Source organism: Delphinapterus leucas, chromosome 4, assembly GCF_059928025.1.
Source record: "Delphinapterus leucas isolate spDelLeu-1000000601 "Yukka" chromosome 4, BTC_Dleu_Yukka2, whole genome shotgun sequence".
Classification (NCBI taxonomy): Eukaryota; Metazoa; Chordata; class Mammalia; order Artiodactyla; family Monodontidae; genus Delphinapterus; species Delphinapterus leucas.
Genome location: NC_143132.1, coordinates 3,742,960 through 3,756,085, shown reverse-complemented (window position 1 = coordinate 3,756,085; position 13,126 = coordinate 3,742,960). Strand labels below are relative to the sequence as shown.

Sequence of the window (13,126 nt, the reverse complement as noted above, 5' to 3'; positions counted from 1 at the left end):
GGAGTAGCGAGGGAGACACAGCCTGGGGGTTCAGAGCAGGCAGAGGGCAGAAATCACTGTATGAAAGATGCTATGGCGGGGGGGAGGGTTGGGGGGAGGGATAGATTGGGAGTCTGGGACTGACATAAACACACTACTATATTTAAGATAGATAACCAACAAGGACCTACTGCATAGCACAGGGAACTCCGCTCAGTACTCTGTAATGACCTAAATGGGAAAAGAATCTGAAAAGGAATAGATACATGTATATGTGTAACTGATTCACTTTGCTGTGCACCTGACACGAACACAACGTGGTTAGTCAACTATGCTCCAATATAAAATAAAAATTTGAAAAAAAAGGACCCTCTGGGGGTTCTGTCTCACGGGTAGGGATAACGCCAGTGATAGTGAGTGAGTGAGGGCTGGGGGGATCTGGCCTACACCCTTTATGTACTGATTGGGGGCCGACCCATGCTAAATGGCAAACACGCAGAACAGGCCCCCAGAGGGCCCCCAGAACCCCAGCCATGCAAAAACTCGAGCCCTTGACTTTGCACAAGCCTCTAATTTCCTAACTGGTGCCATCTCACCTTCTTGTTTTATTTTCAAGTTGCTCCACGGAGCAAATGGGGGGAACGCTCTTTTCCCTTTGAGGAAACTGGGACCGTGAGGGGCTCCATCCCTACAGATCACTTCCACCCCCTGTCCCCCCCCAACTCATCTCAGAAGTGAAAATTGGTGGGACCAACATCCCAGCGCGAATTCATCTCAGTTGGGACAGGCAGTAGGAACATGCAGCTCCGCCCCAACCCCATAGACTCTGTGCCCTCAGGAAAAAATACCTACATTCCAACGCAGAGGAGATAATTTGGAAGATTCCAGAAGGCTCCTGATTACAAGCTGATTCCTTCCCCAGCTGGATTCTCGTTCCTAGAAATGCCTTATGTTTGCAGAGCCCTATTTTTTTTTTTAAGAAGCTCGATTCACTTTAAAGGTCTTAGCTAATTAATTTGACATTATTAAATGCTTGCTGTGTTGGAGGCCATAGAGATTATCATAGCAGTGGAGACCCGGGGCCTCACGGTAAGTGTGGATTCCCGAAGCACTGGTGGATACTCACCTCCCGAGAGGCTCTGTGATGTGGGCAGGACCGGAGCCTGGGAATCCCGGACCCTAAGGGATACTCTCGTTCCTCTTGCTAAGGTGGGAAAAGGTTCAGAGGGGGCCCCGTCTAGAAATGTACGCTATACAACGTTGGTGTCATTTCTGGGGCTGTGTGTGTGCAGCGGTGATAAACTCTGCCCCACCGGCCCGAAGCTCAATGGCTGGTGGGGAACCAGGGTGGGACAAACTGTGAGTGCCTTTAGATCATTAGAATTTAGATCATGGCTGCAGGGTCTGCTGTGGATGTGGGTTTCATTCTTGGTAACGAAACAGACATGCTCCCATGTCCCATCTTGAATCTTATCCAGCTTCACTTATGTCCAAAGAAAAGGACACGTCCCTTACCAACCCTATCGTTTTGTCCGGGACAGAGTAGGCTCTTGAGAGGTGGGACTTCTGGTGGGAAAATTGGAAAGTCCCAGAGAAATCAGGATGAACTTGTCACCTGAGTGTCAGGGGCCTGGCTGGGGCGTGTGCCAAGGAAAGCAGCGGCCACACGGGGTGAAGAATCGCTGGAGGGGCCTTCGGACCCTACATGGCTGGTTGAACCCCAGTTCCCGCTGGTGTGAGCCATGTGACGTCTGTAACTTGTCCCCCTGCTTTGGCCCTAAAAGTGTGTGTCTATGTCTGAGTTCCCTTCACTCCAGCATAGAGGCATATATTCCTCACGCTGACTTCCCCCAATGTGGCTACCAAACCTAAGACTCATGCCTCAATCTGTTTTCCAAAAAATTCTCCTCCAAAGAGTAGGGGAGATTGGAAAACATTGACAGGAAAGCGTGTGACTCGCACTCACCGGATTTCAGCTAATTTGTGTCATCGTCTGTCTCAGATGCCCGGGTGTTCGAAGTCACAGTCAGGATCCTAAACCGCAACGTGACAGAGGGGCTGCTGGGCCGTGGGAGCCCCGAGTTCCAGAACTTCTCCCAGCAGCTACTGAACGAGGTAAAGCCCGGCAGAAGAGCTTTCCGAGTCGGAGCCAGAAACCCGCCCTGCGCCCCCTTTACGCGTGACTTAAAATAGGCTTGGGGACAAACCAACTTTGATTCAAACGGGCTGGACCACTTGACGGCTCGGCTGGGCTTTTTGTCGAACCTTCGGTTTGGGGGACCTGGGGCCTCTGCCCTCCTTCTCTGGGGCAGCTTCACTGAGTAAGCATTTACCAGTGATCAAAGCATCCGTTCCTCCCTGGGGCTGAAGGTGGGCACCAGCATGAGGCTTGGGGGAACCAGGCCAGTAGCAGCTATCATCTATCCTGGGATGCTGAGCTGGAGAAAAAAGCGACTTGCCAACCTGTCAGTAACTGGGAGAGGGCTAGGATTTGGCCCTTCCTGCAAGCTGGTAAGTTAGCTTGTTGCGTGGATGCTGGCAGAGGACACGAGATGCCTGGGTCAGAGACAAAGGACTCCCTCACGCACAGCACAGCGGGTGGCACGAGCATCACGTTGGTGCCAGGTCCCCTGCTGGCCCCCAAGTCCCACGGGGGTGATGCAGAGGGACATGCAGTGCATCTGCGTCACAGCTGAGGACCCCCATGCACACCTGCCTAAACCTTGCTCCGGAGATACACGTTATCTTTATCACATCAGACGGTGAACAGATCTGCTCTGCTCTGGACGGGGCCATCCTCTCTCTCCCAAGGCTGTTCATCATAGAAACGTCTTGGAAAGATATTCTGAAACAAGAGGGCAGTCCAAGCTTCTACTTGCAGGATGTGTGGACATGGGAGGGATGGAAGGAGGGTCGCCTCTCAATGTTCACTTGCAGAGAGGAGTTGGTTTTTGAACTTTCCTGGAGAATTCTCCCTTGTTTCTAGCAGTAATTCGCCTGTGGGTGCAGGAGTGGTGTAGGAGGAATGTGGGCGAGGCTTGGGTCTCCTTGCTCGGGCACAGGTGGCCCTGATCACCTGGCTGTGCCTATGTTTCCTGGGGATACAGCCCAGTGGGAGGGGGGCAGCTCCGAAGAGCCACGGGATTGCTGCTTTCATCCATCAGTCCATCCAGCCATCTCTCTCACACACACATTATCTTCGCACCGGTTTCCAGGGCACCCAGAGTGGGCCGTGCATCTAGGGCTGCAGGATGGAGATCCGACTGTAATGGTCTCTGAGTCCTTACCAAGACGGAGCAGGCCTGGCCCGCTGTCCCAGGGCTGCAGTGAGCTGGCGGGGCGGGGGGGGAGGTAACTCTGCTGTTCCCAGAGGAGGGTGGCTGGGCGCCTCCTCTTGGTCAGGAGGAGGACATGTGGATTCTGTGCACCATCCACGTGTCACACCCGGGGCCCCGCTGACTGGTTTTGAAGGCTTTGATGGAAAAGTCTGCTGCCTCTGAGCATCTGTTGCCTCTTCTGGGCCAGGTTGCAACCTCCCTCCCACCGGCGCTTTCTGACTTGTACCGAAGAGGGAAGCTGAGGATGAAGGTCGTGTCTCTCCGGGCCGGAAGCGTGGTGGTGAGGCTCAGACTGACGGTGCAGGACCCCGAGTTCCCGGTGGGCGTGTCCACGCTGTCCCCCATGCTCCCGCCTCTGTGGGCGAGCACTGTGTTCCAGGTGGACCAGTCGGAGACGTTTGTGCAAGGTGGGTCCTCCTCTCCGTGCCCAGGGTGTGCCGCCCCGATGCCCTCCAAAGTCCAGGCTGCGTTAGTTCTGATCAACGTTCACTTTGTTCCAAAAGATAAAGCAAATGAACTTTGAGTCCGTATTCTGTGCTCTTCCATGGGGACTGGGGCCTAGGGCTGCCGCCCCGTAACAGTGAGTCCACATGTGTCCCACACCTCCTATTGCTGACGGGAGAAGCACCCCTCGGAGCTCAGGGACGCTTATTCCCTTCGATGGTGTTTCTCAGCTGCCACCAGAACCCAGGGTGGAACCGGGCTGGAGGGTCCACGAAGGGCACAGGGATGGGAGCTTACTGTGTCTGCGTCGGGGCCCAGCCAGACCTGGCTGCTGTGCGCCTTGTTAACATGGAGGTCTATTTCATTAGCCCAAAGGCTTGTAATTTTACTTGGTGATACAGGAAGTCACAGATTAGGGAAGGGGGGGGAGAGATGGAGAAACAGAGATGGAGAGAGGCGGGGAGAGGGGGTTGGGGGAAGGGGGGCAGTGAGAGAGAGAGAGAGAGAGATGGGGAGAGAGGGAGAGACAGAGTCAGAGATAAGACAGAGTCAGAGATAAGACAGAGACAGAGACATCAAGAGACAGAGAGAGGGAGAGATGCAGGGGGTGCAGAGGGGGCAGTGAGAGACAGAGAGAGACAGACAGAGACAGCGAACTGTCACATCAGGAAGCTTTTGCTGTCAAAGCAGGGATGAAGTTCCCTCGTGTGGTGAGGGCACCGCAGTCTCTACATCAAAGAGCCTGTTTGGGGCTCAATCTATGGAACGCACGATGCTCCAGTGGAGCAGGTCCCAGAGTGAGCGCTGTCAACTCCTTTGAGCCCCGCCGCCTGCCAGCTTGCTGTCCCAAGCTCCCCTAGCCCACGAATGCAGAGGATGGGCCGCGGGAGTGTCACACCTGAAGTCACACCTGGGAAACACCTGTCTGCTGAGCCTGGGGTCTCTCTGTCATTTACCCCCTCGGGCATGGAGATGACGGCGGCCCTCTGCACCTGGTGGGCCTGCCTGCCTGGGTTCAGGGGATAAGTGCTGGGCAGACGCCGGGCAGCCTGTGGGTGGACCCTCGGCCTGCACCCCCAGGGCCCACCTGAGACAGATCTGAGCCATCTTCTGGAGATCCAGCCCTAACCTCGAGATGCTTCCCAGCCTCATCCCCTGGCATCAGGGCTTAGGTTATTCCAGAGCTTTGTCAAGTGATGCAGTGGGTTGAATGGTGGCCCCAAAAGATAAGTACACACCTAACTTCAGACGTGACCGTATTTGGAAGAAGGGTCTTTGCAGATGAAATTAAGGATCAGAAATCATTCTGGATCAGGGTGGGCCCAAAGTCCAATGACAGTGCCCTTAGAAGAGACAGAAAAGGAGATGACCCAGGGACCGTGGAGGACACCACGTGAAGATGCAGGCAGAGGCAGGAGTGATGCAGCCACAGGCCGAGGAGCCCAAAGGGCCACCAGAAGCTGGAAGAGGCAAGAAGGACCCTCCCCGAAAGCCCCAGAGGGCACCCAGCCCTGCCAACACCTTGATTTCAGACTTTGGCGTCTAGAACTGTGAGAGAATGAATTCTGTTTTAAGCCAGCCTTTAAGCTTGTGACAGTCTGTGATGGCAACCTCAGCAAACTCATACAAAGGAAGAAGAGGTGCCCTGCATTGCTAATATCCCCGGGTTCATCATTCTGAAGCACCGCCCCCCACGAAGTTCTGGAAGTATCCTTGGAAGTTGGGAGCCCCGAGCAGGCTCTCACCTTGCAGCATCCCTGAAAAACGGTAGGCTGTTTGCTTAACATTTCGGAGCTGAGGGCCAAGGTGGGAGGGTCTCCCAGGGCCACGAGGAGGCCTCGGCTGTTTACTGGCGTACGAGATGGCTCTGCCCTGCACAGAGTCCCCTGATCCAGAGCCCGAGGGGCAGCCCCCGGGCCTCAACCCTCACCCGGGGAGGCCCAAACCGAAGTCCCCTGCCTTCCCCACCGGCCCAGAGCCCCCAGCCCCGCAGGCACAGCCGGGGAACTGGAGAAGCACATTCATTGTTATTCCACAAAAATTCAACAAACCGCAGCACGGAAAGCTCCTTTCCTCAGCGATGCCCACAGAAATGGTGGTGTTGGCACTGCTGAGTTTTCCAGGGTTATCTGGGAGCTCTCGCTGCTGTGAATCCACATGTCCCAGCAGCGTGGCGGCCATGTTGTCACGACCTCATCTTCTCCCCGAGGCCCATACCAACCCCGCCCGGGTCACTGGGTGGCCACGTGCCCTGGTCTCCCTCCAGGGGGGCCGTGCCCCGTGCGGGGAGGCTCAGTGCTGAGTAGCAACCTGGGCCTCCGGCCTTGCTTACACTGTCCGGCGGGAGGGGGCCTCACGGGACAGGCTGGAATCCCAGCTCTGACACTCCCTCGCCGTGGGTCCCTGTACAAGGCATGTCGCCTCCTGGGCCTCGGTATGCTCAGCTGAGAGACAGGAATGTTGACCCATCCCCCTGGAGGGTAAATAAAGGGACCCTGCCGGTGTGGGGTTAGCGGAGTGCCCGGCGCACGTCTGACAGCGCCGCCGACGTTTCGATTTAAGTCTTCTCTAGGATACCCTTTCGTATCTCGGGTGAGTTCTCAGGCCCGGAAGGTCCTGCAGGGTCCACAAGCCCTCACCAGTCCTTCCGTCCTGCCCCCCTTCCCTTCGCTCCCCTTGGATCTCCCACCCTCGCCCCTCCCCTTCCTTAAAATCTGCTCAGGAAGGGCCGTCCTACTCATTTGCTCCACGTGCAGACAACCCACTGGACCTCCACGTGCATCTACGTGGCCCCTTCGTGCTTAATGCTCTGTGCAGACGCCAGCCAAACGAGGCCTGATGGCGGTGCCGTTCTGTGTGAGGGGTTCCCCTGGGGTCACCACAGTACTGGGGGGCAGCGCCCTCTCTGTGATCTCAGGACTGGCCTAGCCACGCTCCCCGAAGCTTCCAGTCAGCCGCGCACCCCTGACAGCATCATAGGCACAGTGGACCTTCCTGTGGCCTCTGTGGGTGGTGGGTGATGGAGGACGAGCAGGGGAGCCTGGCCCCGGGCCTCTCACTGTCTACCTGGCCTGCTGGGGTGGGCCTGCTTCCTCCAGACTCAGTGGCACTGCCTTTGGTCCAGCCTCTGTTCCTGCCGCCGTTAGAACCCAGTTCTCTGTGACCACCTTCCTCCTTGAGTGAGAATCTGACTCTGGCCCCCAGGAAGGGCTGAGGGCTCTGGCCAGGCTTCACTTCTCAAGGCCACTTGCACCCCAAAGACAATTTGGGGCCTCCCGAGGAGCCTGCCTTTTCAGGGATGGGACGGCTTTGTCCTTGGGCCTCCCCACCTCATTCCTGGGGGTTTACTTGTGCCAGGAGTCCTGGCTCTGTCACAGCTGCCCCCTCCTCCGGGAGGTGGGCTACGTCCTCATCCCAGCTTCAGGGCCGGCAGGAGCAGAGGACAGGTCCTGCACCAGGAGCTCTGGCCCACATCCTCGTCTGGCGGCCCAGGAAGCGCAAAGGCCGCCTGGCAGCTCTCACGGCTCGCAGGCCCGCCTCCCGCTCTGAACCCAAGAACTGCCAGGCCTCGGGCTTTTATACAAGACAAAACAGAGTTGTCTGCATCTTACTCAGACTTACCCCTGAGCCACGTGCTGGCGGAGCGAAGGGGGTGGGGAATCACCTCCCCAAGATAACTTCCAGGGCTCTGCGGTTTGAGCTCAGGTCTCCGCGGGGGCTTCGGCTCTCCTCGTGGCCCTGCTGCCTGGCGGGCCTGGCTCCAGCCCCGGCCTTAAGCCCCTGGCACTTTCGAGCCGCCTGGAGGCCAGGCTGCGCTCCAGGGGGATCTGGGTCAGGGTGTAAACTGTTGTACGGGCTGATGGGTCTGCTGGGCTCGGGGGAGCTGCTTCTGTAAAGATCACAAGAAGCGAAACTGAAACCCACGAAACCGGCCTCTGAGCGCTCAGTGGCGGGGTTTTCTCTGCACAAAACTGGACTCATGCCTCATCTTGACTTGAAGCCCAGCCAAGTCCGGGCTTCGCTGGTGCCCTGAGCCTGGCGCGGGGACCCCGCCTGCAGCTCTCGGGAAGCCTGGTAGCCACCCCTCAAGGGTAACCTCACCCCGTCGGGGTACCCAGCCTCCCCAGCTAGCAGATGCAACTCTGTTAAGAGCCACCTGCTCTCCTGGGCGGGGATGGGACGGGCAGCGACCCGTAGAGCCGGACCTGGGCTGAAGGATGGATTTCTAGAGCTGTGGGAAGACTGCTTCCTGACCCCCGGCTCCTCCCAGCCTGAAATACAGCTCGAGTACTGATTGCTTAAGGGTTTATTTTTATTTGTTTATTTTTTATTGGAGTAGAGTTGATGTACAATGTTGTGTTCGTGTCAGGTGTACAGCAAAGCGAGTCAGTTATACATATACATATACCCACTCTTTTATTAGATTCTTTTCCCATAGAGGTCATTGCAGAGACTCGAGTAGAGTTCCCTGTGCTGTACGGTAGGTCCTCATTGGTTATCTATTTTATATATAGTCGTGTGTATATGTCAACCCCAATGTCCCAACTTATCCCTCCCCTCCTTCCCCCGAGTAACCATAGATTGTTTTCTACATCTGTGACTCTATTTCTGTTTTGTAAATAAGTTCAAGTTCAGAGGCCGAGAAAGGACTGTGGCAGGGGAGGGTTTGGGGGGATTTATAGGGTTGGGGGGCTCACTGAGCCTTCCTTGCCCAGGTCAGAAGGGTCAGGGCTTCCCAGGGGCACGGGGCTTTGGGGTCTCTCACAATCATTTCCCAGACTCGGGGAGGAGGTATTTACAGCCGTCCTATCTGTGTCTTGGAAAGTTCATGTTATACTAACTGGACACCTCCTGGCTCAGTTACTTTTCTGTTTCTTTCTTGAGACACTAAATATGAGGGGAAGTTGGCTCGTCAGAGGGAAGAGAAAGCACCTTATGAACAAAGAATAAACAAGAGGGGAATATATTCACACCTGTGGGTGCTAATACCTCCACAGGAATCCCAACGTTCCCTAACCTCTGCCCCCAGATCAGCCAGCCAGCGGTGGAGGTGGGCAAGGGCGGGCTTTTGGTTTGTCTCCTTGGCCCAGAGAGGAGCTGCAGGGAGGACTCTGTGCAGGGAACCCCACCGCCAGCCCCGGGTGCTGGATGCCGAGGGCTTCACTGACGCCCTGCTCCACCCCTTGTCGTTCGCTGCAAAGACTCTGGTCAGCAGGAAGTTGCCACCATCGCGCTCTGCTTGAGCAGCCTCTGGCCGTTTTCTCACCCGCTCATGTCCTGTCTCTTCCCCGCCCACAGACTGGGACGAGTGCGCAGACAGCCTGCAGCACGACTGCTCGCCGGCCGCCCAGTGCATCAACCTCGAGGGCTCGTACACCTGCCGGTGCCGTACGGCCAGGGATGCCCACCCCTCCAGACCGGGCCGGGCCTGTGACGGTGCGCCCCGTCCCCAAGCCCCCAGCTCTGGGCTGAGCCCCCTCCCTCAGGACCTGGGGTGGAGCAGGGTTGGCTCTCCTCAAGCAGGGTGGGCACAGTGCCCGGGGCCCACCATACTGTTAGGGGCCCATGAGAATGATTTAATTGCTTTTAAAATCAAAAGAAAAAAAGAATCTAATAACAGTAAACATGAGTTACGAATCTAGTCTTTATACCAGTGCAGTTTTAAAGTATAATTTTAAATTATTTTTATGAATGAAAGTGTCAGAGAAAGTCATGATGAAACCCCTGGGGGCAGGGGTCCCTCCCTGAGTGGACTGGACCCCAAGATGGTGTAGGAGCCCCGGTGAGCATGGAGAAGCCCTTGATGTAGGGTCTCCAAGCCCCATTCTTGGCATGTCTCTGCCCCAACGTTTCTGGGGGCCAATTCTGATCATTTTGTTGGGGCCACCTGGCGTGCTGAGTTCAGAAGCCCGAGGAGGTCACATACAGACTTAAAATGCTGTGATCGACTAGCAATGTCTGCTCTGGACAGAGGGTGGGCAGCATAGGTGCTCAGCTACCTGTTTGCCATCCCTGCAAAGGCTTTCTGGCTGGAAGCAGCAGCAGAGAATGGTTCCCTGGGAGAAAGCCTCTAGTCCTTAACTACTGTGTATATTGTCCCACTTCCTAAGACCCACACAGCTTCTCTTCTCCCATCCTTTTTCTTATACCTGTGTCGCCCAGCAAGCTGATAAGAGTGACCAGAACCTGGCCCCACACTGAGCACACATTTGGGGGAAATTATCCCAATTTCCCAAAGGCCCGCAGATCCACGGTCCATCTGAGGCCAGCAAGAACCAGGCCTTGCACTTATGTCCTGGTTCTGCAGCCTCCCAGGTGGACCCCCTAATCTCGGGGTCACGGCATCCTCACTGATCAAATGGAGAGGCTCCAGGGCCTTCCGAGAGAGCTCTTGGGAGACCACAAACAAGGGCCGTGTCAAACATTCTTAACCATCCATGGGGATAGCCTGTGCCCCCTCTTAAGGTCACCTGGGGGGGGGGGGCTCTTGACCAGAGTAGACCAGACGCCCCGTCTGAGAAAGGATGTGTCTCAGCAGGTGACGTGGTGAGCCCCACCGGTGGTGCGCCATCTCCAGTGACAGGCGAAACAGCCCCAGGTCCCAGCACAGAAACAACAGCCCTCGGCCTGGAGACCCCCACCTTGTCCCCCAGCCCTGGATACCCACGGCGCACCACTGCAGCAGGCCAGGCCTGCACCCCAGGGCTCCCACCCAGGAGAGGGGTCAGCGGCATGCTCGGTCATGGCAGGAACAGCACTGGGCCAGCCGTGGAGGGGGAGGCCAGCGTGGCCCCAGGCCTGGGCACCAGCCAGTGGGAGGCCAGCAGGGTGGCTGGTACCACCTTCTCCTCCCGGGCTCCGGGGCCCACCCACAGCTCCCCTCTTGGGGCCATGAACAGCCTACCAGCCTCCCCTGGATGGCTGCCCCCAAACTCCACCACGGAGCCGCTCTTCCGGCCAGCTCCTACCCAGGGCGTCATGGACCACGTTGAGTGGCACGCCAGCCTCCCCACAAGGAACACGCCGCCAGTACCTCTGGACCCCGCGTGGTCACAAAACTCAGACCCTGGACCCTCCGGCTCCCCAGACCTGCCCTCGGCCACCACGCCTGCATCTCTGAAGACCCCAGCCTGCGGTGAGTGGCAGGAAGGGTGCGTCCCAGGGGCCATGTGGAGCTGCTGGTGTGTGAGCTCCCTTTGGCAAAGGCTCACGCAGTCGTCCACTCCAGGGCAGTCCAGTAGCACTGGGTGAGGACAACCCAGTGCCGTGCAGCTCTGTCCTCTGGCGGTCGGCTTCCGGTCTAGTAAGGGTGAGAGCTTGGTCTCCCCGCTTTCCCTCCAGCCCGGTCCTCCCCCTTCCTAGGCCTCCCGGTTGCCAACTGCTGGAGCAGGAAGCTGGGCATGTGTTGCATTAAGTGCACTGAGCACGGGGCGCATCCCCCCAGCAGGGTTGGGCCCCCAACCTTTCTGTACCTCCCCAGAAGTTCTGCATCCCCAAGCCTGCTGCAGCTCCCCCAGCAGCTCTGTACCCTCCCAGCCGTACTGATCCCCGGCAGTTCCACATTACCCATTACTTGTAGAGGCTTGAGCCATCACCAAGACCCCTGGGTGATACTCCAGGAGACAGGCAGCCACTCTGTGCAGGGAACGGGCCTGGCCTTGTGCCTCCCACGGAGGGAGGTGGCCTTGGCATCCCTGTGTGAGCTCACGGAGCTAGCCTGGCCCTGGATTGCATCCAACTGTTAAAAGCAGCTCCGTTGATGCATTTCCTCTGCTGCACAGGGCTAGATCCAAAACTAAACTCTTAAGCCCACGTAAATCGCACAAGTCCCCTATAGGAATGGTCTGTAGCCAGCAAAGCCCACCATGCTGATTCCTTGGGAAGTCCGCCCAGGGGTTGAGGGGGGCAGCCGCTCTGGAGCAGCCGCCCAGAACCTGCTCAAGAAAACTTTGTTTCCAGAGGTCCCGGGACCACAGGGGTGGGCACAGAGCAAACCTAAGGGGCAGGGGCGCCGTCCCTGGGAGCCCAGGGCTCAGGGGCTGTCCAGGGACTCCGCGTCCACATGTGCAGCTGGAAGCTGGGGGACTTGACTCCCCTGGGCTGGCCTCCCCTGAGGACTCTCATGTCCTCGTGGGGGCGGGGGGGGGTTCGGTTCTCCTTCCTGTCTCCTGGGAACATTGGACTGATTTTAATCAGGGCACTTATATTCCACTTCTCAGCTCCCACGCCCGTCGGAAGGGTCACCGTCTCCAATGTGACCAGCACGGGCTTTCATGTGGCATGGGTGGCGGATCTCACCCTGCGCCCCGCTTTCCAGCTCACCCTGATTTCCGCGCGGACCCCCACGGTGCACCTGGAGAGCCGGAACGCAAGCCTGACACTGTCTGGCCTAGAGCCTGGTGTTTTGTACCTGGTGGAGATCGTGGCCAAAGCATGTGGAAAAGAAAGTTCCAGAGCCCACCTGAAAGTGAGGACAGGTAACAGGCTTCAGAGACGTGTTTGCCATTGGTTCTTAAAGGGAGGAGAAAAGGCATGAAAACGATTTTTGGTGGCTTAAGGTTTAGAATAGTTGCTTGAACTTGTGGGTGTTGGGATTCCATTTTCCTCTCAGTGTAGGAATGTCTGGCTCGCTTCAGACTCAGCTGGTGTTCAAAGGCCACACAGGAGGGGGCTTATTTCAGGGACAGGTGGTAGACAAAGAGCCTGCTTTGCAAAGCGCTCCAGACTCTGCAGAGGCTGCAGACGCTCATTCATCTGGGTCCTCGTGGGTACGTGGCAGGGAAATGGATGCAGTGCTGGTCTATCCATTTCCTGTGACCATCCTCACTCCTAACAGACCTGGACTTGGCTTTCAGGAAGGATGATGATGGACAGATCTGTGAGTGCCCCCCTCCCCGCCCACGGAGCCTGGGGCTGCAGAGTAAAATGGAGGGGAGTAAAATTGAGCAAGTGAAACGTAAGGTGGAGCTGATCCTTGTCGATAGTTATATATTCAGATAAAACTCCTCTTTTCTTGGGCTTCCCTGGTGGCGCAGTGGTTGAGAGTCCGCCTGCCGATGCAGGGGATGCGGGTTCGTGCCCCGGTCTGGGAAGATCCCACATGCCACGGAGCGGCTGGGCCCGTGAGCCAGGGCCGCTGAGCCTGCGCGTCCTGAGCCTGTGCTCCGCAACGGGAGAGGCCACAGCAGTGAGACGCCCACGTACCGCAAAAAAAAAAACTTCCTCTTTTTCTCCTCATTAGCATTTGTCATCCACATGCCTTCCTGAATGCCCAGCTTGCCTGAGCAGCCAAGGGCAGGCCTGATGTTGCAGAGTAGTCCTCAAATCTTGGGCAACCGTCTAAGAGTTGATAACAATGGTCTTCG

General features: G+C 57.1%; 1 protein-coding gene across 1 annotated transcript in view; it reads left to right on the top strand.

Annotated features, from left to right (window-relative positions):
• Window positions 1-13,126, top strand: part of UMODL1 (uromodulin like 1) — a 61,871-nt gene that overhangs the window by 24,029 nt on the left and 24,716 nt on the right. Inside the window, exons 8-12 of the mRNA XM_089910212.1 lie at window positions 1,982-2,094; window positions 3,505-3,724; window positions 9,060-9,197; window positions 10,300-10,896; window positions 11,981-12,238. Coding sequence (XP_089766338.1) covers window positions 1,982-2,094; window positions 3,505-3,724; window positions 9,060-9,197; window positions 10,300-10,896; window positions 11,981-12,238 — 1,326 coding nt within the window. The remainder of the gene's footprint in view (window positions 1-1,981; window positions 2,095-3,504; window positions 3,725-9,059; window positions 9,198-10,299; window positions 10,897-11,980; window positions 12,239-13,126) is intronic.